This window comes from Monodelphis domestica, chromosome 1, assembly GCF_027887165.1.
Source record: "Monodelphis domestica isolate mMonDom1 chromosome 1, mMonDom1.pri, whole genome shotgun sequence".
NCBI lineage: Eukaryota > Metazoa > Chordata > Mammalia > Didelphimorphia > Didelphidae > Monodelphis > Monodelphis domestica.
Genome location: NC_077227.1, coordinates 77,640,875 through 77,668,079, shown reverse-complemented (window position 1 = coordinate 77,668,079; position 27,205 = coordinate 77,640,875). Strand labels below are relative to the sequence as shown.

General features: G+C 41.1%; 1 protein-coding gene across 2 annotated transcripts in view; it reads right to left on the bottom strand.

Moving 5' to 3' along the window:
- Positions 1–27,205, bottom strand: part of CRTAC1 (cartilage acidic protein 1) — a 202,456-nt gene that overhangs the window by 78,601 nt on the left and 96,650 nt on the right. For both annotated transcript variants that reach the window (XM_007478677.2, XM_007478676.2), the window contains exon 3: positions 2,500–2,696. In XM_007478677.2, the coding sequence (XP_007478739.2) occupies positions 2,500–2,696 (197 nt within the window). The remainder of the gene's footprint in view (positions 1–2,499; positions 2,697–27,205) is intronic.

The following is a 27,205-nucleotide window of genomic DNA, read 5'->3' as shown; positions in this document are numbered from 1 at the left end:
TACCCACCAGCCTCTCTCTACCTTTTTTGCCTCTTCCTCTAAGCCCATTTTCATTTCACTCATTCAATCATCTATTTCACAGAGGCTTCAGAATCCCAGATTCAGACCGCAGAATTGTGGCAAAGAGCAAAGAAGTTCAGATGTGAAAAACAGCTTTGGAAACTGTAAAGCAGCACACCTTGAATTTTGATATTTGCATAGAAACTTTACAGGTCTTAAGGCAACCTGACCTACAGCAGCCCCAGGGAGGAAGCAGGGCACGGATTAGCCTCGTTTTTACAGATGAAGAAACTCAGGTCTGGGGATGGTGAGTAATTCTGCAAACACTGCACAGCTAGTATAGATCAGAGAGGCTTCATAGTACAGTGCTAATAATGCTTTTGACTCACAGGACCTGGGTTCATATCCCACCATCTCAAACTCAATGTCCTCATCTGTATATATTATCATATATATAATACATATAATGTCATATTATTATAAATATAACACACACATATAATATAAATATATTCTCACCTTCTTCCTGCCCTTTGCAGTCACACCTGCCCTGTAGCTCCTGTCTACAGCTGGACCTTATCTTTTGTCTTTAGAATTAATACTGTGTATTGGTTCCAAGACAGAAGAGTGATAAAGGCTAAGTAATGGGGGTTAAGTGACTTGCCCAAGGTCACACAGCTAGAAAGTATCTGAGGTCAAATTTGAACCCGGGACCTCCCATCTCTAGGTCTAGCTCTCTATCTACTGAGCCACCTAACTTCCACCTCCCTCCACTGTTACTTTTATTATATTTAAGCACTTACTACCTTTGTGACATTGGACAAGTCATTGAACCTCTGAATGTAAAGTAAGGAGAAATGGACTAAGATCAGTGGTGTCAAAGTCAAAAAGAAATGGTCCATGAGGGCAGCTGGGTGGCTCAGGGGATTGAGAGCCAGGCTTAGAGATGGGAGATCCTAGGTTCAAATCTGGCCTCAGATACTTCCCAGCGGTGTGACCCTGGCCAAGTCACTTAATCCCCATTGCCTATCCCTCAACACTCTTCTGCCTTGGAGGCAATACACAGTACTGACTCCAAGACAGAAGGTAAGGGTTTAAAAAAAATGGACCCCTGTAGGCTATATATTGACTTAGAAAACCACAAATTAATATTATCTATATTTTATTGTATTTTTGTTGATCTTATTAAGCATTTTCTAATTCCTTTTAAAAATATTAATTTTTAACCTTTTTGTAAAAAAATATTTTGAGTTCCTAATTCTCTCTTCCTCCCTCCCTGCAGTCCCTCCCCTATTCATTGAGAAGACAAGCACTAGAATATGAATTATATGAGTGTAGTAATTTCTGATCACATGCTAATTTGATTTTGGTTGGACTCCAGAGTGTTGGGGGCTGCATGAAACCTTTGAGGTTGTGAGTCTGACACTCCTCACCTAGATGACCACTAAGTTCCTTTCCAGGAGCAGCTTGGTGGTACAGTGCATAAAAGTGCCAGGTCTTGAATTGGGAAGACCTGAGTTCAAATCTAGCCTCAGACATTTACTAGCTCTGTGACCCTAGACATGTCACTTAACTTTGCCTTAGTTTCCTCATCTATAAAATGAGCTCGAGAAGGAAATGACAAATCACTCTAATATCTCTGCCAAGAAAACCCCAAAAGGGGTCATGCATGAAGAGTTGGACACAACTGAAACTGAACAACAACAAAAATTCCCTTCCAGATCTAAGGCTATGAACCAAGGACTTAGGACTCCAAATATCAAAATATTTATTGAATTGAATTAGAGTTTGGCACCACTCATTGCCACCTCACCAATATATTGCTACCTCTTCCCTTCCTTTCTCCTGCCCTACTACCACCATGGAGATTGGAGTGAGTCTAGAATTGATTTTGTGGTGGGTTTTTTTGCTCTAGACCTGGGGTTTCATCTGTGTGTAGAAAATTTTTTCCAACCATGTAGATTGGCAGCTTCTGTGAAAATGATCATTTTAAAGAGTTGCCAAGGGCATCAAGAGGATAAATGACCTGCCCAAAGTCACACTACCAGTCAGCAGAACTTGAACCAAGGTCTTCCTAACTCAGAATGTCCTCAGAATGTGCAATTCTCAAGGCTGGAAGTTAAGGACCTCAGAAGAAACCTTTATCTGCCCTTCTGAATTATGGGCTTGCTTCCTCCTGAGATGCTCTGGGGATCCTGATCTAATTCAGCAATTCGAGGGCTCAAGATGGCTTTCACCTTCTCCTCCTGCTTCCCTAACTAGGTCCAGGGAGCACCATGCTGTCAGTAATCAGCATTAAGAGGCCACCTATAGACATCATTCTATAAGGTCTCTCTAGGTCTCCCTTACCCTTGAGAGTTCCTTGATGGAGAAATCTAACATTTTAGGGGCAGGAGGTGCAGGCAAAGGACCCTTTAGGAAGACATCTATGAGGGTTGGAAGCTAAAAGCAAGTGCTGGAGATACAAGAGGAAAGAAGAGAATTAGTCGAACTCCCTACCTGAGAAGGCATTGTTGGTATTAAGGAAGTAGATTTCCTCCCGGCCATCCCCATCAATGTCGCAGGCAGTAACCCCGATGGCATTCCCCTGCCGGTCCCGGAGTGCATAGTAGGGAGAGCTTCTCTCATCCACTGCAATATTCACCAGGCGCTGTTGGGCTCTGTCATACTTCAGAACCAGGTTGGGGCCATTATACCTGAAAGAGAAAAAGATGACAAGGAAGATGGAGATGGGAAGGAGCATCTCTCTCCACACATATTCAAAGGGACCTCAAGCTTTCCCTGAAGAGTTTGCAAAATTATTTATCCAAATACAGTTGCCAAGGCAGGCCCACCCAACCAAGTTGATGTCTCATGGTAGCCTGAGCCTCTGCCAAGTGTCCCGTGATCAGGTCCAAAGTCTGGCCAGTAAAATAGGCAGAGACAGACAGACAGACAGACAGACAGACACAGACAGACAGAGAGACAGAGAGAGAGAGAGACCTAGACAGAGACAGAGAGATATAGAGACAGAGAGACAGACAGAGAGAGATAGAGAGACAGAGAGAGAAAGAGAGACAGAGAAAGAGAGATATAGAGACAGAGAGACAGATAGAGACAGATAGAGAGATAGAGAGACAGAGAGAGAAAGAGAGACAGAGAGATAGAGAGACAGAGACAGAGAGAGAGAGAGAGAGAGAGACCTAGACAGAGACAGAGAGATATAGAGACAGAGAGACAGACAGAGACAGAGAGAGATAGATAGAGAGACAGAGAGAGAGAGAGAGACAGAGAGATAGAGAGACAGAGAGAGAGAGAGACAGAGACAGAGACAGACAGAGTCAGAGACAGAGACAGAGACAGAGAGAGAGTTTTCCTCTCCTACTAGAGTTTAGCTGCCCACACAGTGCCCAAAGTAAAGCGTGGGGCAGAAGAAGGCACCACTTTGGCCCTGGGTCTTACTGAGGGAAGCAGGTACAGAGGAATAGAAGCCATTTTGACTCCGGTTCGCTACTTAGAACCTGACAAGACACTTCCCACATTTAAATCGCACATTTGACATTAGCATCTCAGGCTAGAGGGTGTGAATAAATATAGCTAGATTAGATCAACCGACTGGTGTTCTATGACCTATTTCATTTGTCTAAGGATACCAAAGCACTGTTTTGAGCTCCTAATCTTAGGTCAAATTTTAGCTTTGTGGTCATCAAGATCAGTGCTCTTATTTTATAGGAAGAAAGGAAGAAAATAAGCATTTACTAAGTGTTTACTAAATGCCGGGTACTGTGCTAAACACCACAAATATTATCTCATTTGATCCTCAGAATAATTCTGGGAGGTAGATGCTATTATTTCTTTCCATTTGACAGATGAGAAAACTGAGAGGCTGAGTGATTTGCCCAGTGATTTGCTAGGCAGTGTCTGAAGCCAAATTTGAACTTGAGTCTTTCTAACTTTGGGATCTGTGCTCTATCCATTTTATCATCTAGCTGCCTCTATAAGATAATAGCTAATACTAATAGTTAATGTTTATAGAGTACTTATTATGTACCAGACTTTACAATTATTGTTGATTTATTTGATCCTTACAACAACCCTGGGAAGTTGGTGCTGTTAATCTTCTTCCTTCCATTTTACTGAAGGGGAAACTAAGGTAAACAGGAGGTAAGTGACTTGCCTAGGATCACACACCTAGTGTTTGAGGATGGATTTGAACTCAGGTCTTCTTGACCACAGCCCCAGCTCTCTATCCACTTTGTCATCTAGCTATCTATGTAAGATAAGTAGCTTGGCAAAGGCAACACAGTTGAGTTAGTGGTATAGTAGATAGAGTAAGTTTTTCAATTCCCAATTCCTTTCCATTATTTAGTGCCTGGTACATAGTAGGCACTTAATAGACAGCAACAAGCTGTGTGACCCTGGGCAAGTCACTTAACCTCCCTTGCCTAGCCTTAGAACCAATACACAGTATTGATTTGAAGATGGAAGGTAAGAGTTTTTAAAAAATAGACAGCAACAAGAAGCATTAATTAAGTATTCATTGTGCTCTAGACACTGTGTTAAGTACTGGGAATATAAACACCAAAAAAAAAAAGTCCCCAACCTCAAGGAACTTACTTTTTTTTTTTCAACTTTTACCTTCCATCTTGGAGTCAATATTAATTCGAAGGCAGAAGAGTGGTAAGGGCTAGGCAATAAGGGTCAAGTGACTAGCCCAGGGTCATACAACTAGGAAGTTTCCAAGGCCAGATTTGAACCTAGGACCTCCCATCTCTGGGCCTGGCTCTCAATCCACTTAGCTACCCAGCTGTCCCCAGAACTTACATTACAATGGGGTAAGACAACACATAAAAGGGAGCTGAAAAGAGGGGCATGTGAGTGAGTATGGCTGGTTTTGATACTTCCTCAAAATGGAAGTTCTAGGGGGCAGCTGGGTAGCTCAGTGGATTGAGAGCCAGGCCCAGATATGAAAGGTCCTGGGTTCAAATCTGACTTTAGACACTTCCCAGCTATGTGACCCTGGGCAAGTCACTTGCCCCCATAGCCTAGCTCTTACCACTCTTCTGCCTTGTAACCAATACCTAGTATCAATTCTAAGACGGAAGGTGAGGGTTTAAAAAAAATGAAAGTTCTAGGAGTCACTCGGATGCTCACTTAGTTAACCTTATCCTACTTACTTCACATTTCACTGAGCCTTGGAATTCTCTGAGTCAAGTAGGTTCAGGTCCCCCCATCATGAAATTATCCCATTTTATATCTGGAAAATCTGACTTGTGGAAGGTCACCCAATGAAAAGTGGGGCAAGCTAAAGGGCAGAATTCTGAGATCCTGCCTTCCAAATAGAACTCGTCTCACAGCATCTGCCTCTTCTGAACTTTCCAAAGGAATCTAGGCAAACTCCAGGTATGTTTAATCCCTTACTCTCTCTCTGTCTCTGTCTCTGTCTCTGTCTCTGTCTCTGTCTCTGTCTCTCTCTGTCTCTGTCTCTCTGTCTCTCTCTCTCTGTCTCTCTCTGTCTCTCTCTCTCTCTGTCTCTCTCTCTCTCTCTCTCTCTCTCTCTCTCTCTCTCTCTCTCTCTCTCTCTCTGTCTTCCTCTCTGTCTCTGTCTCTCTCTCTCTGTCTTTGTCTGTCTGTCTCTCTCGTTCTCTCTCTCTGTCTTTGTCTGTCTCTCCTCTCTCTCTTTGTCTCTGTCTGTCTGTCTGTCTCTGTCTCTCTCTGTCTTTGTCTGTCTGTATGTCTCTCTCTCTCTTTCTCTCTGTCTCTCTCTCTCTTTCTCTCCGTCTCTCTCTCTTTCTCTCTCTATCTCTTCCTCTCTGTCTCTCTCTCTGTCTTTGTCTGTCTGTCTCTCTCGTTCTCTCTCTCTGTCTTTGTCTGTCTCTCCTCTCTCTCTTTGTCTCTGTCTGTCTGTCTGTCTGTCTGTCTGTCTGTCTGTCTCTGTCTCTGTCTCTCTCTGTCTTTGTCTGTCTGTATGTCTCTCTCTGCCTCTCTCTCTCTCTCTGTCTCTCTCTCTGTCTCTCTCTCTCTCGTTTTGAACTTGCTTCTATATCTTTCGGGAAATTCTCGGGCTGCTTCTGATGAGCCCCCTTCTGAGAGCAGCACTTGGGGCCTGCAGCCAGAAGTCTCCAAGGTCTTTGAAAGAAGTCACTGTCCTGTTTTCCTAAAATGAAGCCAATTTGACCCTCTTCACAGTTACCCAGGATTTGGAGCCAGTGCGTTTGGAAGATTTTAGAAAACTGGCTAGGTGCCTCCTGGCACCCAACACGCAAGAATGGGTGAGAAAGGAAACTTATTATATACTGAGTCAGCAGCTTGGGTGATGGAAGGGAGCCTGTTAGACATCTTAATAAAGAGTGTCTGAATTCTGTGTGTCAAGGGAGGCTACATGACCTATGAGAGGGTGCCCAAGACAGAGAGACAGAACACTAAGGACCCAGGAGCAGCTCTGTCAGCACTTGGCCGGCCAGCCTCAGGTAAGACAAAATGCTTAATCTGAGTGAAATATGATTTCCTTAATCCTGCTAGGAACAGAACCCGGCGTACCTGATGCCTAGCCTGATTTTCCAACTCAACATTATCTTGTCTCCAAAACCCATTATCTTCCAATGATGATGATGATAATAATAACAATAATAGACATTTATATAGTGCTTAACCTTTCTCAGGGAAACTCCTTGAAAAACCACTTCATTGCCTCGTAGTCTCTTCAAAAGAAACCTCTGCAATCTGCCTTCTGACCTCATCATTCAATTAAAATAATTCTCTCTCTAGTAGTTACCAATAATCTCTTAGCCACCAATTCTATTTTTTAAAAATTAATTAATTAAAATGTTTAGACTATTTTTCCATGGTTACATGATTCGTGTTCTCTCCCTCTCCTCTTCCCTCCCCCCTCCCAGAGCTGACAAGCAATTCCACTGGGTTTCACATATATTATCGCTCAAAGCCTATTTCCATATTATTCATATTTGTAATAGAGCAAGCTTTTAAAATCAAACCCCCAAATAATATACAAGTGATAAATCACATGTTTTCTTCTGCATTTCTACTCCCACAGGTCTTTCTCTAGAGGTGGATAGCGTTCTTTCTCATAAGTCCCTCGAGATTGTCCTCGATCATGGCGTTGCTACTAGAGGCAAAGTGTGCTACATTTGATCATCCCACAGTGTTTCAGTCTCTGTGTACAATGTTCTCCTGGTTCTGCTCATTTCACTCCACGTTAGTTTACGTAGTTCTTTCCAGTTCATATAGAAATCAAGCAATTCATCATTCCTTTCAGCACAATAGTATTCCATCACCAACAGATAGCACAATTTGTTCAGCCATTCCCCAGTCAAGGAACACCCCCTCGTTTTCCAATTAAAAAGTGCATTAGCTGCCAATTCTAATGGTTATCTCAGTCTACATCCTTAGATGCCCTTTCTATAGTCCTTGACACTTGACCATCCTTTCCTCTCAGATTCTCTTCTCCGAGCTCTCCTCCTGTTTGCTCCTTGGTCTCCTTTGTTGGCTCATCATCCAAATCCTGCCCTCTCACTGTGAGCATACCCCAAATTTCTAGCTTGGGCTTGCTTCTCTCTGTTCTCACACATGGGGATGTTTATCAGATCCCATGGTTTGAATCATCATCTCAATGTAGATGACTCACAAATCTATATTTCCAGCCCCAGTCTCCAGCAGCCCATCCCCACCATGAAGACGCTTAGGATTTTAGCATCCATTCCTCTTTCCCAGGATGCTCTCTCCTTCTTGTGGCTAAGGTATAGTGAGTCTAGGAGACACTGATTTCCAAATTGTACACAATTGCTAACAATTTCATCTGTCTAGAACAGATTGATCTATCTATCTATCTATCTATCTATCTATCTATCTATCTATCTATCTATCTATCTATGTGTATGTATAAATATATAAGTATAGATCTATGTGCATATGTACATTTCTATATGCAGAGAGATAGATCTATGCATAGAAAGGGAATATATTCCTGGGGAGGAAGGACAGGTGGGAGGGAGGGGAAAAAAAAGAATGAGCCATAGATTTTTGGACAGAGCTAATGTGAGAATTTGTTTCTCTTGGATAAGCATATTTATTACAATTTATTAAATATTTTTAAAAATCATACATATTATTGTTGTATTACATATTATATTATGCTATCTATAAAAATAAAAATAAGTCATTATAAAAAAATGAAGAAACTGAAAAGAAGCTAGGAGATTTGTTATTTCCTATGAGACGTGAACTTGACTTAAAGCAATAGCCACAGGATGATAGGATTTAGAACCAGAAAGATTTTAGAAGCCATTTAGTACAATAATCTCATTTTTATAGATGGGGAAAGTGAGTTATGGAGAACTTAAATGACTTATCCAAGGTCACACACATGAACCACATAATTCCTTTTGTGCTCACTATAGGATCATAGAATTTGGAGCTGAAGAGGACTACAGAGATGATTTAAGCAAATCCCTTATTCTGCTCCCCCCAAAAACCCCTTCCCTTCTATCTTAGAATCAATACTGTGTATTAGTTCCAAAGCAGAAGAGCAGAAGATCTAGGCAATGGGGGTTAAGTGACTTACCTAGGGTCACACAGCCAGGAAGTATATGAGTCAAGATTTGAACCTCCCATGTCTAGGCCTGGCTCTCTATCCACTGAGCCACCTAGTTGCTCCCCATTCCCCTTAATTTTTATGAATGAAGTAAGAGAGGTCAAGACTTTAGTGACTTGCTCAAGGTCATGTAGGTAGTATCAGAGTTAGAATTTGAACTGAGGTCATATGCTCCAGATTTATTGCTCTTTCCATAACACATGATCCTATAGGTTAATCAGAACCTAGGTCATCCATCTTTCTTGTAGTCCTCTAAAATGTTTCACATCAGTCTTAGCTCTTCTTGGTTTCTGGTCCCTCCTTGGGTTTTAGCTGATTGGTGGATTAAAAAATATAACCATCCTCTTAGCAGTTCACCCCACATTTAATTGGTGGCTAGTGCTCTTCCAGTGGCCCATACCTTTTTTCACCATATTTCCTGTTCCCTCTCACACACTCAGAAGGATCACATCAAACATCCCCACCTCAAACAAATCATGGGCAACATTCTCCTCCCTGCAACACCCCAAATTTTCATGAAGGCTCTCCTTGTGCTCAGTACAAGTTGACATAACTATTGAATGAACATGTCTACCAAAATGATGATTCCCAAAACACAGATCTAGCAAAATTACCCTCCCTTCTCCCTCCTCCAAAATCCTCAATGGTTCCCTTTTTTTTCTAGGACCCAACACACAATTCTCAGCCCTTCTTTTTAAAGCCCCATTTTACAATCTGGCTGTCACCTACCTTTCTGGGATTATTTCACATTACTGCCCTTTACACATGTTCTGTTTCAGCCACGCTGGCCACCCAGCTTTTCCTACAGCCCAGGCTGAAATCTCCTGCCTTTGCCTTAAGTGATCCCCGACTTCCAGAAAGCACTCATCCCTCACTTCTGCCCCAAAGAATCCTGACCTTCTTTCAAAGCATAGCTCAGATGCTCTGTTTTCTAGAAGGTCTTTCCTAATCCTCTAACCCTTCCCTCTTCCTCCTTTGGCATTCCCTCTTTCTTGAAATGACCTTGAATTACTTTGTATTTATTTATTGGGGTACAGGTGGTACCATCCCCACTCCCCTTCCTCGCTCAGTACAATGTGACTCCATGATGCCCTTGCACCATGCACAGAGCCTTCCACACAGGAGATCTCAAAGGGTGGGGAGCACCAACTGTTCAATAACAATAAATATGGCAAGAACTCCACCTGGGATTATACTGAGTTGATTCAACAAGCATAGGAGAGTGGAAGGTCCACTGAATTTGGAATCAATTTACCTGGAGTTGATCCTGGCTCTATTATTTAAGCATTGGTGCTCTCTGGCCTTCCATTTTCTTACTTTTGAAATAAGGGTGGGGGGCAGCTAGGTGGCTTGGTGGAAAGAGGGCTAGGTCTAGAACCTGGGAGGTCCTGGGTTCAAATGTGTCCTTAGAAGCTTCCTAGCTATGTGACTGGGCAAATCACTTAACCCTAATTGCCTAGCCTTTACAGCTCTTCTGACATTTTATATTGATTCTAACACAAAAGGTAAGTGCTTTAAAAAAAAAGAATTCTAAGACTCCAGCTCCTAGGAGAAGCTTTTCCTTAATTATTAGTATTCTGGCAGCTGAAATGATTGTGTAAATATTTACCTGTTTACGTGTGAGACAGTATGAAACAGTGAGAGGAATTCTTGTCTTAGACCAGAGGACCCAGATTCGAATCCTGCCTCTTTCACTTAACTTTACCTGTGTGAGTTTGGGTAAGTCATTTAAACTCCTTAAATGATCCTTCAGGATGTGTAAAACAAGGGAGGTTGGATTATATGACTTCTAATACTCCTTCTAGCTCTAGCTCTATGATCCTATGATAAGCTTTTTGTTGAATGTCCCAATAGAATGGAAGCCTCTTGGGGGCAGGTAGAAACTTTTTTTCTCTTTTTCTTTATATCCTTAGCACTTAGCACAGGGCTTTAAAAGAGTAGGTGCCAGGGGCAGCTGGGTGGCTCAGTAGATTGAGAGTCAGACCCAGAAATGGGAGGTCCTGGGTTCAAATCTGGCCCTAGAAACTTTCAAGCTGTGTGATCCTGGGCAAGTCACTTAACCCCAGTTACCTAGCCCCTACCTCTCTCCTGCCTTGGAACCAGTACATGGTATTGATCTAAGATAGCATGGAAGGGCTTTTATTTTTTATAAAATTATTTATTTATTTAGAATATTTTCCCATGCTTGAATGATTCATGATCCTGCTTCCCCTTCCCTCCCTGCTCCCAGCACTGACAAGCAATTCCACTGGGTTATACATTCCATATTATTCATGTTTGCAATAGAGTGATCATTTAAAGCCAAAATCCCCAATCATATAAGGGGAACTTAAAAAAAATAATAGGTGCCTTTTCCCCTACTGTATTATTCCACTTTACATTATTATTTTCATTTTTACAGTTGGAGAAACTGGGACTCAGAGAGAATAAATGAGGTGCTCTTAGTCTCAGAGTGCCAGAGGATGGATTCCAAACCAAGTCTCTCCAAGCTCTGACCATCTTTCTACTGTACCTGAATGTCTCTGGTCTCTTGAGTGTAGCTGAATTCACTGTTGTTTTGTCTTTAATCTGTATGTACTTAAATGAAGTAAGGATTAGTGCATTCTTTGTATCTCTCTCCCCCAAATATGCCTGGCCTCTTTTGTTTGGTCATTTTTTCAATCCTGACTTTTCTCTACTCCATTTGGGATTCTCTTGGCAAAGTTGCCAAAGTGCCTTGCCATTTCCTTCTTTAGCTCATTTTACAGATGAAGAAACTGAGGCAAACAGAGTTAAGTAATTTGCCCAAGGTCACACAGCTAGTAAGTGTCTAATGACATATTTGAACTCAGAAAGCTGAGTTTTCCTGACTCCAGGTCTGGCACTCTATCCACTGTACCACCTAACTGCCTGGCACATAGTAGGCGCTTAATAAATGTTCATTGATCTTTGGTTGATTTATGGGATCCAATAGAAAAACAAACTGTAGGCTAAAAAAAAAAGCACTCACTAAATACTTAGTGAATTGAACTGGCTATTTAGAGGGTCTAGAGAAGCTTGTTAGAGGACTCAGGGCATCCTCCCTCATGGACCAAAGAGAATTCAGTATACTTGGAAGGGGTTTGTTGCCAGCTTTGGAATTTTGAGCCCTTGTGATCATTCTCTAATGTTTGTCATAGCACCTTCTACTTGTCAAGTGTTTATAGTCACTCTCACTGTTGTTTACAATAGCATTACTCAACATCATTCTCCCTGTTTTACAGATGAACAAACCAAGGCACAGGAGAAAGGGACTTATTGAAGGTCACAAGATAAGTCACAGGGTGGCAGAGCCAGGAGTAGACTCCACCATCAATCGATTGTTCGTTCAGCCTGCTGGTTTCGCCATTTTTATTTATTTCCTCTTTTGAAATTCAACCGACGAGCATAAAGGTGAGCAGGAATGGAGCTAAGGGGGGCACTCTAGTAGATGTTCTCCTGGTTGTGGATGAAAGAAAAGGGCCAAAGCATTAAATTGTGCTATGGGGGACCTTTTTTCCCCATCAAAGGCCACCTACAGGCAGGGGAAAAAAATCAATCTGGTAAAAAGCAAATTTGAAAAATTAGAGAAAAATATAAATTGCTTCACTTATTTGCTTTTTCAATTAAGAAGAGGGAATTGCAGAACAGTATTCAACAAATACAAGTAAATAATATACTCTAGTTCCATATTATTTCTAGTTAAGAAAGAAAGGCGGTGGTGGGGGTGGGGTAGGAAGGAGAGAGGAAAAAGAGAAAATAGAGGTAGGAAAGAGAAAGAGAAAAACATAAAAAAAGGACAAAGGAAGGCAGCCTGGTGTTGGGAAAGGAGCTCTGGGCCTGGGGTCAAATCTTGGCTCTGATACTGCTTAGCATTTCTGGGCCTCAGTTTCCTCATTTGTAAAATGAAGAAACTCTATTCTCAGAGTCTTTAATCTGAGGTCCACGTACTTGTTTTTAAAAATATTTTGAAAGCTGTATTTCAATAGAAATGGTTTGCTTTGTAATTTGGCTTCTCTTACAATTTTAATATAACTGGTTTCCTTTGTGGTCTTTTGTATTTTGCTTGATGCATTTAAAAACATTTTTCTGAGAAGGGACCCATAGATTTCACTAGATTGTCAAAGGCTTTGTTGTTGAGCAGTTTGCAATTGTGTCTCACCCCATTTGGGGGTTTTCTTGGCAGAGATCCTGGAGCAGTTTGCCATTTCCTTCTTCAGCTCACTTTACAGATGAGGAAACTGAGACAAACAGGGTTAAGTGACTTGCCTTGGGTCACACAGCTAGGAAGTGTCTGAGCCTGGGTTTGAACTCATGAAGACGAGTCTCCCAGATTCCAAGACTGCTAAAGGGTTAAGAAAAGGGTCCATGAAACAAGGAGATCAAGAATCCTTGGATTAGATCATCCTTTCTAATTCTAATTCCATGATTTAATGATATAGATAAAAAGAAAAGAATAATATGGAGAATCATTGGTGAAAGAAACAAAGAAACCTATAAAAACAGAGAACGATACATGCATGGAGACACTCTTGCATGGATTCTGTACTATCCTCTTTTGGCTACAAAGTAATTTTAATGTTTAATAGTAAGTTAAAATGCCTACTTCATTTTAGGGTCTAATTTTTTGGTTGATATGTCAGCTGTTAACTCATTTGAATCTCACAACAACCCAGTGTGGGCAGGTACAACAATTCCCATTTTATAGATATAGAAGCTTAAAGAAATTGTAACTTGCCTATGATCATATAGCTGATAAGTGATGGAGGTAGGATTTGAACTCAAGTCATCCTGATTCCAACTCTGACTTCTGTCCTCTTTTTGAGTTTTTCAGTTGTTCCTGATTCTTTATGACCCCATTTGGGGATTTTCTTGGCAAAGATACTTGAGTGGTTTGCTATTTCCTTCTCCAGCTCACTTTAAAGATGAGGAAACTGAGGTAAACAGGGTTAAGTGACTTGCTTAGGGTTACACAGCTAGTAAGTGTCTGAAGCTGGGTTTGAACTCATCAAGATGAGTCTTCCTGATTCCAGGCCTAATGATTTATCCACTGTGCCACCTGTTCTCTAGACCAAATTATCTTATAATTGACATTTGGGTGTCAAACAAAGCATGCACCTTATAATTTGGACAGTGTGAAATGTTAACACCAACTGCTTTCTGGTAGCAATATATCCTAATTGTAGGAAGTGTGGAGGTCCGGGGGGACCCTAGAACTTCTGGTGCTGGAAGTGTGAGCTTAAAGGTAAAAAGGCGAATGTTCTATTCTTCACCTAGAGAAAAAGTCTAAATCCACAGAGCCGTTAAGTAGTATTATTGGGGTACAATTAATTCCTAGAGCCATTCGTCCTAGTGAAGTACTATTATTAGTGAAGGCACTTTTTGGAAAAAAAGAAAATTCTGTCTGCAACAGTGATTGAATTGATGTTACGAGAATTCCAGGATGCTCTTCCCTCTTCCTTTTTCGTGTGTGTGTGTGTGTGTGTGTGTGTGTGTGTGTGTGTGTGTGTGTGTGTGTGTGTGTGTGTGTGTGTTTCCCTGGCCTCCACAACAACCACTCTCCATTATCATCAAAAACCAATTCCAGTATCTATTGGTACATAAGGTTCTGTTTGCCACAGTAGGGTGATTTACACAAACTCGGTCCCTGCCCTCTAGGGGCTTACAATTTAGACCTGACAACACTGGTGCAATTGAACACGGAGGAGGAGAACATAAGGAGAATTTAGGAAAAACACTTGGCAAATACATGAAGGGACTGAGTATTTTATAGGATGCTTAGCTGATAATGTATTTGATTCACCCTTCAGCACTGTGTTCTATTAGGTGGAGAGGTTTTGTTCCCTCCTTTTCCCCCATTTCTCCATTCTCTCCTACAGACAAATTTATTCTTATTTCAAGAAAAGAACCCCTTTCCTCCTCTCCCCAATGAATCTTTGGCATGTGTACGGCCCGTGGTCTCAAACCATTTTTGTGTTATTCTCAGAGCGATGTGTTAGACCAGAAATTCAGGATCTAACACTGTTTCCCCAGGATACACCCAGTGTAACCCACAGAATTCAGGAGTGGATGTCAAATGCCTGGCTCTTGGTGGGAGGGAATGGAGGGTGGGTATTAGGTACATTCCTTCTGTTGATTAAGAGTAACCAATTTGGGGGTAAGGGGATGTAGCTAGGTGACTCAGTGGATTGAGAGCCAAGCCTAGAGACTAGAGGTTCTGGGTTCAAATTTGGCCTTAGACACTTCCTAGCTGTGTAAACCTGGGCAAGTCAGTTAACTCCCATTGCCTAGCCCTGTGTTGATGGACCCATGGCACATGTACCTCCCAGGGCCAGAAGGGGCTTCTTCCCTCTCCCTCTCCATAGCACCTGAGGACATTTTTCACCTGCCCTGCCCCTCTGCTCAGCAGCATAGTGTGAGCACTTCCTCCCTCCCTGTCAGGGATAATGTGCAGGGCTCGCAAGTGGCTTGAGGGTGCAGTTTGGGCATGTTGTATTTAAAAGGTTTGCCATCACTAGGCCCTTACTGCTCTTTTGCCTTGGAACTAATACACAGTATTGATTCTAAGATGGAAGGTAAGGATTTTTTTTAAAGACTAATCAACAGGGCCCTAAGAAAGAATCTCAGCAAAAGCAAAAAGGGCAAAGGTCTAAGTTGTGACCATAGGGTATCCTGAAACCCTATGGATCAAGTCAGGGCTCATCTGAAAACCAAATCAAAATAGCAAACCAGGAAGAAGGGACAGAGTTTGCAGCCATGGCTACAAATCCAGGAAGCCAACTTGGAAGAGCGATACAGTCAATGAGCTATAAAGGGTGATAGTAGATTTCCCTGCACTAGATAATTCTTGGTACACTATATCCACTTCCCTCTTGCTCTGCTGTAGGCAATGAGGGTGAATAGTGGGAAGGTGACACTGGGTGCTATTGACGTCTGTTCAAAGAGAGTTTGATTTTCCTCCCCTTGCATGAGCCACTGCAGAGCCTTGCCTCCAGGGGTCTAAATGAGCCTCATTCCCAACCTGCAGGTCAGAAAGCTGAGCACGTGAATCCTTAGTGTTTGCATATGCTCACTCCTTTGGGATTGTGTGAGCTTTCTTTTTCTTTTGATACAAGTGCTTGGTTTTCTCAGAAAGAAAGGGCCATGAACCATAACACTCTCTTTTACAAGGCAGATAAGAAAAGACTAGCAGCAGTCTTTTGAAATTCGGTGTATGACATGAGAAGACAGGGGAAATGTATGATGGGAGTCCAGCAGGTGCTGTCCCTTGGTGAAGAGGGTTGGTGTGCTAAAATACAGATGTCAGGAAGGGACCCTAGAAAAGTAGGGTTTCTGGGGAAGAGATGCACTAAGCCACAGAATGTTTTAGGTGAGAAAAAAGTATTCTTCTGGGACAGCATATAGCTTTTAAAAATACATTGTGGGCTTTTTTCTTCCTTTGTCTACATCCCAATTTTTAGAATGCAATAAAAATAGAACCTTCATTACTAGATGATCAGATTTATTAAGCAGTGTGGCGAAGAAATATGTTAGGAAGAGCTCAAAGTATCAAGGGAAGCCTTACTTTCCCTGAGGACTTGGAAGTAGGCAATGTTAATGATGAAACAATGATGTTGTAACATCCAGGTATGGGCTAATATAACTGTCAGGACCAAGCATGGAAGTAGAAACTGACTGAGTGGTCCTAGTTCTGTCAAATCGCTTTAGTCAGGCAGCATAAGGATGTACTTTGGATAGGGGCAGGGAGAGGGATAACTGCCGGTCATGGTTATTAGGCTGGTATCCATTCTGGAAAGCAATTTAGAATTATAAAAATAAAGGGACTAAAATGTCCAAATGACCCAGAGATTTTCCACTGCTAGGCACATGCCCTAAGGAGGTCATTGACAAAAAGAAAGGCTCCACATACACCAAAATATCACAAAATAGCAGCGCATTTTGTGATGGGAAGGAATTAGAAACAAAGTAGATGCTCCTCAACTGGCTAAACAAATTGTGGCATGTGAACGAAATGAAATATTATCGGGGAATAAGAAATGACAAACAATGGATACAGAGAAGCATGGAAAATATTTATATAAACTGATGCAAAGTAAAGCTAGCAAAGCCAGAACAACATATACAGTGACTACAATGATAGAAATGGAAAACAAAACCATTATAAAGTAGTCAAGACAGAACACTTTGACATTATAAAGGACAAGCTTGGGCCCTAAGAAAAAACATGAGAAGATACCTCCTCCTTCTGCTTTATAGAGATAAGAGTCCACAGGTGTGGAATTCTGAATACAACATCATGCTTTTAAAAATCCTATTTTATTTTTTCTTTAATTGCATGTAAAAATAATTTTTAACCTTCATTTAAAAAATTTAGCCAAATTTCCCCCTTTTCCCCTCCCTGAGACAGCAAGCAACCTGATACAGATTTTATATGGCATCATGCTTTTTTGATGTGTTTTGTTTTGCTGGTTTTTTCTCTTCCTCTTTAAAAAGAGTCTTCTTTATAAGGGGAGGCTTTCTAGGGAGGGCAGGGAAGGATACAAGAAGAAATGTAGATAATGTAAAAAAATGAAAGATATTAATAAAATCTGTTTTTTAAAAAACCTAGAAAAAGATTGGCTGGTATTGTGAAATCTTTGTCCAAATTTGTTTGTTTGCAGGATGATTCTGACTCCAGTATCCTTTGGAATGCAGAAATGATAAGAATAATTGATATTTATGATGTAGTTTAAACTTTGCCAAGAACTGTATATACATGATTTCATCTGTGTTTAACAACATCTGTGTCTAACATGGTAAAATAGAGACTATAGGTATTATTTTCACCATTTTGCAATGAGGAAACTGAGCTCAAGAGAAATTACTTGACTTGTTTGGATGTGTCAGAGGCAGGATTTGAACTTGCTTTAAGAAAAACCACTTTGGTAGTTGAGTTGATGAGGGATTGGAATGGGCAGAGACTGGTGGCAATAAGACCAATTAGGAGGCTATTTCAATAGTCCTGGAGAGAGGTGATGGACTGGAGCGGTAATTGTGTGAATGCTGAGACGGTAACACATATGACAAGATTTGGTAGAGGATTGGGTATATTGAGTGAGAGTGAAGACTTAAGAATGATATAAAGCTTTCAAGCCTGAGAAGTTGAAGAATGGAGAGTCCTTGACAGGAATAAGAAAGTCTGAAAGATGGGAAGGATTTTAGGGGAAAGATAATGAATTTTTTTCTAGACATGTTGAGTTGAGATGTCTATGGGTATCCAATCCAAAATGTCCAACAGGCAGTTAGTGATATGAGACTGTAGCTCAGGAGAGAAACTAGGGCTAGATATGTACGCCTTGGAACCATCTGCATAGAGATAATAACAACTCATGGGAGCTGATCAGATCACCCAGCGGGATGATAGTTTATAAGGAAGGTAAGAGAGTACAGGAGAAAGCCTTGGAGGGCACTGATGTTTCCTGGGTATGATCTGAATGAGGAACCTACAAAAGAGAGTGAGAAGGAATTGTCAGCTCGGTAGGAGGAGAACCAGGAGAGAGCAAGTCTTAAAAATCTAGAGGGGAAAGAGTATCCAGGAGGAAATGGTAATTGATACTGTTAAATGCTCAAGGAGGTTCATAACTGAGAGAAAGAAGGTCATTAGATTTGGTAATTAATAAATAATAGGTCGAGAGAGCAGTTTTAGTTAAGCAATAAAGGCAGAAGCCAGAATGCAGAGGATTTGCAATAATAATAATAAGCTAACATTTATATGGTCAGTTAGGTAGTGCAGTGGATAGAGCACTGGACATAGAGTCAGGAAGATCTGAGTTCAAATCGAACCATAGACACTAGCTGTGTGGTCCTGGCCAAGTCATTTAACCCTGTTTGCCTCAGTTTCCTCATCCGTAAAATGAGCTGGAGAAGGAAGTGGCAAATGACTTTAGAATCTTTGCCAAGAAAGCCCGAAATAGGGACACCAACAGTCAGCCATGGCTAAAAATGACTGAACAATAATAACATTTATGTAGTACTTACTCTGTGCCAGTTATTGTACATAGTGCATTGCAATTATTATCTTATTTGATCCTCACAACAACCCTGGGAGGTAGGTGCTATTATTAGCCCTGATTCATAGATGAGGAAACTGAGGCGCACAGAATTAAGGGACTTGCCTGTCTCAGCTTGGATTTGATCTCAGGTCTTTGTGCCTCCAGTCCCTGGGCTCTGTCCATTACATTGCCTACCTGCTTCAGAAAAGGGCAAGAGGAGAGAAAATAGAGGAACCTAGTTCCAAGGAAGAAGAAGAATACAGGACAATATTTAGAGAGACTGCAGGATGGAGTGAGCACTTGGGTTTTTTGTTTGTTTTTAAGAATGATGGATATATGGGTGTGTTTGTAGGTACCAAAGGAGTCAGAAGATAGGAGAGACTGAAGATTAGAGAGTGGGGAAAATCTTGGGGGCAATTTGCAGGAGAATCCAGGATGGCTAAATGTGGAGGGGACAGCCTTGGCCAGGAGAGGAGCAATCTCTTTATCTGAAAGAGGATTTAAAGAGGAGATACTGGGAGAAGATAGCTGAGTGATTTGAGAGGAGGAGGAAGAGAGAGGGGGGCTCTGCGTGATTGGTTTCCATTTTTTTTCAGTGAAGTATGAGGCAAAGTTCTCAGCTGAGCGAGTTGGGGATCAGGGAGAGGTTTAACACAGCCACTCCAGAGAGTGGGATAGAGAATTGATTAGGGAGGAGTAGAAGGATTGCCTGGCTGTAATGAGGGCTGAGCTGAGATTAGATAACATAAATTTGTAGTGGACCCAATCAGCTATGTGTCTTGGGCCGGTTTTCTCTCTCCTCTGCATCTGCGTGATTTGGCTTTTCTTGGTGCGTCTTTGGAGACTGGGACTCTGGATTGACTTTGTCAGTAGGGACTTTCTGAGATAAACTATGCTACATGTCTGAGATGGCAACTTGCCTCTGCTGGTTGATTGTGGGGTACTTACACACATAGCAATCATCCCTTCCTACTTTAGTCAGATTGGTGGTGGGAGGTATGCTGGAATGGGATGGCTGGGAAGTTATTACATTCTTCATATTAACAACATGTCCAAAAACATATGCATGTCCGCGTGACCCAGTCACTTGTATTACTGTCCCTCCTCATGGAGAGAAAGCAGGGGTCCATGGACATGTGGTCATATGTTGCAGAATAAGGATGCATAGAATGTTACCATGTTCATGAATGTTAAGAATTGTCTTGAAGGCAGCTAAACTTCAATGAAGTCATCTTTGAATACTTATTCTTAATAAATTTATTTTGATATTAAAAAAAACCTCTTGCTCAGGCCTAGAGACAGAGGTCCTGGGTTCAAATCTGGACTCAGACACTCCCAGCTGTGTGACCCTGGGCAAATCACTTGACCCCCATTGCCTAGCCCTTACCACTCTTCTGCCTTGGAGTCAATACACAACACACAGTATTGACTCCAAGACGGAAGGTAAGGGTTTATAAAAAAAAATAAAAATAAATTAAATTAAAAACTCTTGCTGTATTCTTTGTGATCCTTTTTGGGGTTTTCTTGGCAAAGATTCTGGAGAGGTTTGCTATTTCCTTTTCTAGCTCATTTTTATAGGTGAGAGAAACTGAGGCAAACTGGGTTAAATGACTTGTCCAAGGTCATATAGTAAATTTGTCCAAAGCCAGATTTGAACTCAGGAAGATGAGTCTTTCTGACTTCAAGCTGGGTGCTCTATCCAACCTAACTGCCCCACACAGAGTGCTATTATTTTAGATGCTATCTAGAGGATGTTACTTTACCCAAAATACTTAAAAAGAGAATAATCCCACAAATTCAAGACTGGTCATTGTAGCCTTGAAACTACTATCTAAAAACTTGAGTCACTTTACAGATCCTTTTGGTCTGGGATCATCAAGATAACTCCAAAGGGAGATGGTTAGATAACTTTATATTCTGGCTCCCATACTCTGAGATGATTTGCTCTTCTCAAAAGATTTCTTAGGACAGTGATGGTGAATCTTTTAGAGACCAAGTGCTCAAACTGCATCTTCACACTGCATGTGAGCTGGCCCCTTCCCCCAAACGGGGGAGGGAGGAATCATTCCCAGTGGGATGCTGGGAAGTAGGGCAGGTGATGTGAGAAATGTCTTCAGGGGAGTGGGGAGGGGGAGGGAAGCATAGGTCTGCCAACACAGTTTTAGGACACTGGAACAACAGGTTTTAAAATGAGCAATTCCTTTACAAAGGGGATAATCTTGTCCTGCAGCTCATTACCCAAAGTCACCTCAGAGAGAGGATCTGGGTCTTCTTCATTTGTAGAAAAGAAAAATGACTTGGTTGTGGGCACACAATAGGTGAGGACCACAACCAAGATTCGCCCTGGCTTCCCATTTAGCTCTCACTTCCACATTTTGGCTGCTAGAAAATACAGCTAGCTGACCTTACAGATGGCAAATGATGAGAACGGGAAGCAGAGAAAGCCCATGGGGACCCAAACTATTTGAAGGAAGTACCATGACCCTGAGACTCAATCAATCAATCAACCAACAAGCATTTATCAAGGGTCTACTATAGGAGAAGTTGTTGTTCTAACTCCCACTGCAGGGCCCCATTACTTTAGGGAGACCCTTTCAATAGTTTCACCTTCCTAATGATGCCTCAAGGCACTCGATTCCTCCAGGTAAAAGAACAGCAAAGTCTCTGTCCCTGAGTTACCAGCATTGACTTTTCTCTAGCGGACACAGTGAAAAAAGAGAAAATGAACTCTTTCACTCTATTTATCCCACTCGTCCTTGTATTACAGCTCATTTATGTATATGCATCCATATATCAGATATTCCCTACCAAGACTATAAATTCTTTGAGGGTAGGAGCCTCCATTTATGCATTCATTCATCCATTTATTTATTTTAAACCCTTACTTTCTATTTTAGTAAGGACTCTAAGATAGAAGGATAAGGGTTAAGCTAACGAGTTTAAGTGACTTGCCCAAGGTCATACAACTAGGAAGTGTCTGAGACTAGATTTGAACTTGGGTCCTCCCAACTCCAGACATGGCGCTCAATCCACTGTGCCACCTAGCTACAATGGGGCCCCCTTTGATTAATTTCTACAACCACAACAGTTCCTAACTGAGGGTCTTGTATCTAGAAGGCACTGGATAAATGTTTGTTCTAAATGGTTTAGTACCCAAAATCCACCAGGAGCCAAGCCAAATGGGTCACCTCCCCAAGAAAATTACAGTAGAACCTACATCTCTACTACTGGATCCTATTGTCAAATGTGTAAGAAAAGAGAAAAATTAAAATTAAATTAAATCTAGCAGGAGAAGGGATCTGTTTTTACTGAAATCTTTTTTCTTGAAGTCTAGAAGTCTTGAAGTCTGGCACATAAGACAGGCTGCTTCAGATACTAAATAGTGAAAGTGGAGAGAAAACATATGGTACTATAAATTTTCTATATTAATATTTCCATGGGCTAAGTAGTTAAGTGCAGGCCAAAGCAGAATATGCCAACTGGCACTTTTGTGTGAGTCAATGATATGGATTCCATGGTGGAATACGAAATGGGTTTGGTCAAGGACCATAGGAATGCCTTCCAGCATTTCTTTTCTGGCTTCTGCCCCTTTTTAGGTTAAATTTTGGCCACAGTTTGGCAGTGAGGTGGCACAGTGGAGGAAAGCACTTGATTTGGAATCAGGAAGATCCATCTTTCTGAGTTCAAATAGGGCCTCAGACTCTTACTATTTGTGTGACCCTGGGCAAGTCACTTAATCTTGTTTGCCTCAGTTTCTTCATCTGTAAAGTGAGCTAGAGAAGGAAATGGCAAACCACTCCAGGATCTTTGCCAAGAAAACCCCCAAAGAGGTAATGAAGAGTCAAACATGACTGAAATGACTGAACAACAGGTGACAGTTTATTAGGAATAGGGAGACAGAATCATAGAGTGGAAAGAGTCCAGGCTCTAGTCAGAGGACCTGATTTTGAATCCCTGCCCCTGCATACTTGCTCTATTGGTGATCACTCCACCCACCTGGGTCTCAGAATCCTCTTCATTAAATAGGAGGAGGTTGGATTGTTGGCTTCTGAAGTTCCGTCCAATTCTAGTTCTATGATTGATCCCTATAGTCTTATCCCCTCAGTCTAATCCTTCAGCCCCTAATTTCTCCAATAATTCTTCATAGGAGACGGCATTTAGATACTTCATCATCCAATATGTCTTCTACTGCTCATTCTCTAGTAAGTCAACATGAATATTTAATTTGTCTAGGATTGTGTCGTCATGGGCAACTATCATGGATGGAAGCTCCCTCCATTAACAGAAATTGCAATCCACATATAGCTTAATAGACAAGTTCCAGAGAATTGTTGGAGGCACATATGGGTCAGGGATAGCGAGGTGGTACAGTGGATAGAGTGCCAGGATTGGCACTCCTATCTTGTATTTGTATAAGTGATTTTTGAACCTGCAAGCTATAGGACTATATTCATCCCTGTCAGGAGCACTAAGTTCAAATCCAGCTTCAGATGCTTACTAGCTGTGTAACTGTGGGTGAGTCATATGACCTTTTATGCCTCAGTTTCCTTATCTATAAAATGAATTAGAGGGAAAAAATGTCAAACCACTCTATTATCTTTGTCAAGAAAACCCCAAATGAAGTCATAAAGAGTTGGATATAACTTAACAGTAACAATAATAATAATCACAAAGCTAGGAAACATTAGAGATGAGAATCAATCAATGAACAGACATTTACTAAATGGCTACTATGTACCAGGCATAATACTAGGTTCTATATCTCTGCCCTCAAAGCACTTATATTCTTGGGGTTTTTTAACCCTTAAATTTTGTCTTAGAATTAATACTAAGTATTGGTTCCAAGGCAGAAAAGTGATAAAGCGCTAGGTGATTGGGGTTAAGTGACTCCTGCAGGGTCACACAGCTAGGACATGTCTGAGGCCAAATTTGAACCCAGGACCTCTGCTCTCTCGCCTGGCTATCTCTCTACTGAGCCACCTAGTTGTCCCTGGGACTTACATTCTAATGGGGAAAGTGATAGGCACATCGCTAGGTATACACAAAGTTCATACAAGGTAACTTAGAGGGGGAGGGTACCAGCAGGAATGACCCTACGTCTTCTTTCCTCCAAATCCAGACTTCTATCCCCTGGCCAAGCTGCCTCTGGTTCATTAATCTCCCTCTTTTAAATGTTGCACCTATAATTGAGTACAGCACTCTGAATTCTGACCAAGGTGGAGTATGGTCAGATGATGACACTTCCTGGAATCTTGACGCAGTCTTCCATTAGTGCTGGAGATTTTTCAGGAGCTGCTTTACACTGTGGGCTTATATTGAACTGGTGATCAACTAAAACCCCTAGGTCTTTCTCACATGAAATGCTGTCGTCAGTCTCCTATCTTGTCTTTGTATAATTGATTTTTGAACCTGCAAGCTGTAGGACTCTAGATCCATCCCTGTCAAATTTCATCTTGCTGATTCAGTTCAGTATCCCAGCAGTTGAGACTCAATTCAATTCAACATTTGTTAAATGCCTCTTGTGTGCACAAAATTGGGCTAGGTTCTGGGGAATACTAAGATACAAAACTATTCTATTCAGCTCCCTGTAGGAGCTTACAATTGGGAGGGGAATATTTATATACAATTTTTTGCTGTTCAGTTGTATCCAACTCTTCACAATCCCATTTGGGGTTTTCTTGACTAAGATGAAGAAACTGAGGCAAAGTTAAGTGACTTGCCCAGGATCACCCAGTTAGTAAGTGTCTGAGGCTGGATTTGAACTCGGGAAAACGAATTTTCCTGACTATAGACCTGGCACTGGGCCACCTAGCCACTCTCATTCTACTTTGTACAATTCTAATTTGTATATGGGACATCTAGGTGTTTTAGTGGATAGAGTACTGGATGTAGAATCAGGAAGACTTCTCTTCCTGAGTTCAAATCCAGTCTTGGACACTTACTAGCTGTGTGATCCTGGGCACATCTCTTAATTCTGTTGGTCTCAGTTTTCTCATCTATAAAATGAGCTGAAGAAGGAAATGGCAAATCACTCCAGTATCTTTGCCAAGAAAACCCCAAATGGGGTCATGAAGAGTCAGACATGACTAAAAAAATAACTGAACAACAAGAAAAAGTAGAATGATTCTAAGCAAAGAAGGAATTCAGGAAAAATTTGAAACAGGAATGAAAATACTGCCTCTTTATTGTGTCATATTAATTCTCCTTCTTGCTCCATATTATTTACAAAATTGATAAATACAGCTTCTATGTCTTTATCCAAATCTGGATAAAAATTTTGCATAGGAATAGGCAAGGGTCAGAACGTCAAAGTCTTCCCTAGCACTCAAATTTTTTTTAGATACAAATCCAATAACCCTCTCAGAAAATAAAATTGGGTCAGTTTGGCATAACCCGTTCTTAGGTAACTCATGTTGGCTACTAGTAATCACCATGGGTTGTTTTTTTTTTACATTCAGATCTTTGATTTTACTCTCATAGGAAACACATCATGGGAAAACTCCTTTTGCTAATGCACATAGGGACCTCTACAACCAATGGTCTCAGAGGATTGCCTAAAATACAGAGAAGTTATAAGACTTCCTCAAATCTCATAGACATCATGTGTCAGAGGTGAGATGAAGCAAGATTTTCTGATTTGAAGTTGGCTCTCTACTATACTGTGCTGCCTCTAATAATGATCAGATTCTTTTCTGATGATCCTTTTTGACTCATTTCCAGAGCTCAACATCAGTTTACTAATCTTATGTTATAGAGCCTGCCCTTTTTTGCAATCAAGGCAATATGTGCTTATCTCCAGGATTTTGGAGGTGTTCCCTTTGTTTTATATTTTTCCCCAAAATTATTGATGATTATTCTGAGATTATATCTTTAAATTCTCTCTGCAACCTGGGATAGACAGAAGACTGTGCTTATATTGGCATTCTTATGAACCAACAATGTTGGGGACATTTTTCTCTAGAATTAAAGAAGGATGAAGATAAATCAGGCCCAGGAATATTAGGCAAGGTTAGCCTGTGCTTTCCAGGTCAAATCTGTCAGGACACAATCCACAGGGTGTCCCTCTTTCCCTTCCACATTCAACTTTGCTCCTTCTCGAATAGAGACATGACTGTTCTGCAATGATCTTTTGTGCACCCAGATAACCTGCTTACATCGAAAAGAGGGTAAGAGAACCTGAAATATACCATGTCGTCAAATGAATTAATAATCAAAAGAAGCATGAATAAAAGGGTTTTGTAATTGGCTGAGATAAGGGGATGTTTGCAAGAGCAGGTGGATCAGTCAGAGCAAAAAAAGAGAACAAAATTAGAAAATTTAATTCATCCCTAGCCTAGGCAAGCAGGTGTGCTAATTTGCAAGGTTGTGTCTACAGATGTCGCAGTGTTTGATAAAGGTACATAAGATGCTTGTAGCCTTTGACCTTTGCTCACTCAGTTGTATGTGCTCCTGAGTTAATGAATAGAGGCATCCATTAATAAAAAGGATTGCTTCACACCATTGCATTTGAGGATCAAATCTGCTCTTTATATCACTCTATCCTAGGCTAAGTGGAGATGAAGGCATTGAAGATGTCATTTAAAGACTCAAACCTCAGGGTTTAGCCTAATGCTTTAAAGTGAATGGGATGTATCTAATTGGAAAAGTTAACAAAAAAGGAAAATGACAAATGTTGGAGGGCCTGTGGGAAAACAGGAACACTGAGGCCCTGTTGATGGAGCATGTGAAATGGTTCTGCCATTTTGGAAAGTAATTGGCCCAATAGTTACTAAATTGTGCATACCCTCTGACCCAGCAAAAACTGCTACTAGGTCTAAATCACAAAGAGATGAAAGAAAGAAGAAACTTATATATATATATAGGTATATGTAACATATACATATAATTGCTGTTGTTCCTTTTTCTGAAGAGGACTAATAACATCATAGGGTGATGTCCTGACTTGTTTATGAATTGGACTTAAGTGAGGTAGAGTTCCTCAAAGTTATCAGCCTTACTCTCTCTTCCAGAGTCCCCCCAGTTCAGTAGTAGCAAGACAAAAGCCAGGACGACTGGTGATGGCCTGGGATTCAGGAGATGACCTGGTCATCTTCCATATCTAAGCAAGTTCTTTTTTTATTTTTGTGTGTGTCTCAAGTTTAAATTTTGTTTAAATTTTATTATTTTTGTAAATTTTTATTTAATTAGATGATTTAGAATAATTTTCCATGGTTACAAAACTCATGTTCTTTCCCTCCCCTCCCCCCAACCTCTTCCCATATCTGATGCAAAATTCCACTGGATTTAACAGCAATCATCAATCGAGACCCATTTCCATATTATTAATATTTGCACTAGGGTGATCTTTTAGAGTCCACTTTCCCAGTCATATCTCCATTGACCCATGTGATCAAGCAGTTGTTTTTCTTCTGTGTTTCTTTTCCCACAGTTCTTCCTCTGGATATGGATAGCATTCTTTCTCATATGTCCCTCCGAATGGTTCTGGAACATCTAACCAATTTCTAGGTACTCCACAGAGCCTGCTTTAACTATCTTTGTGGCCATTGGAACAAATTGTTTTCATCCATCCATTCGACTTCACATTTGT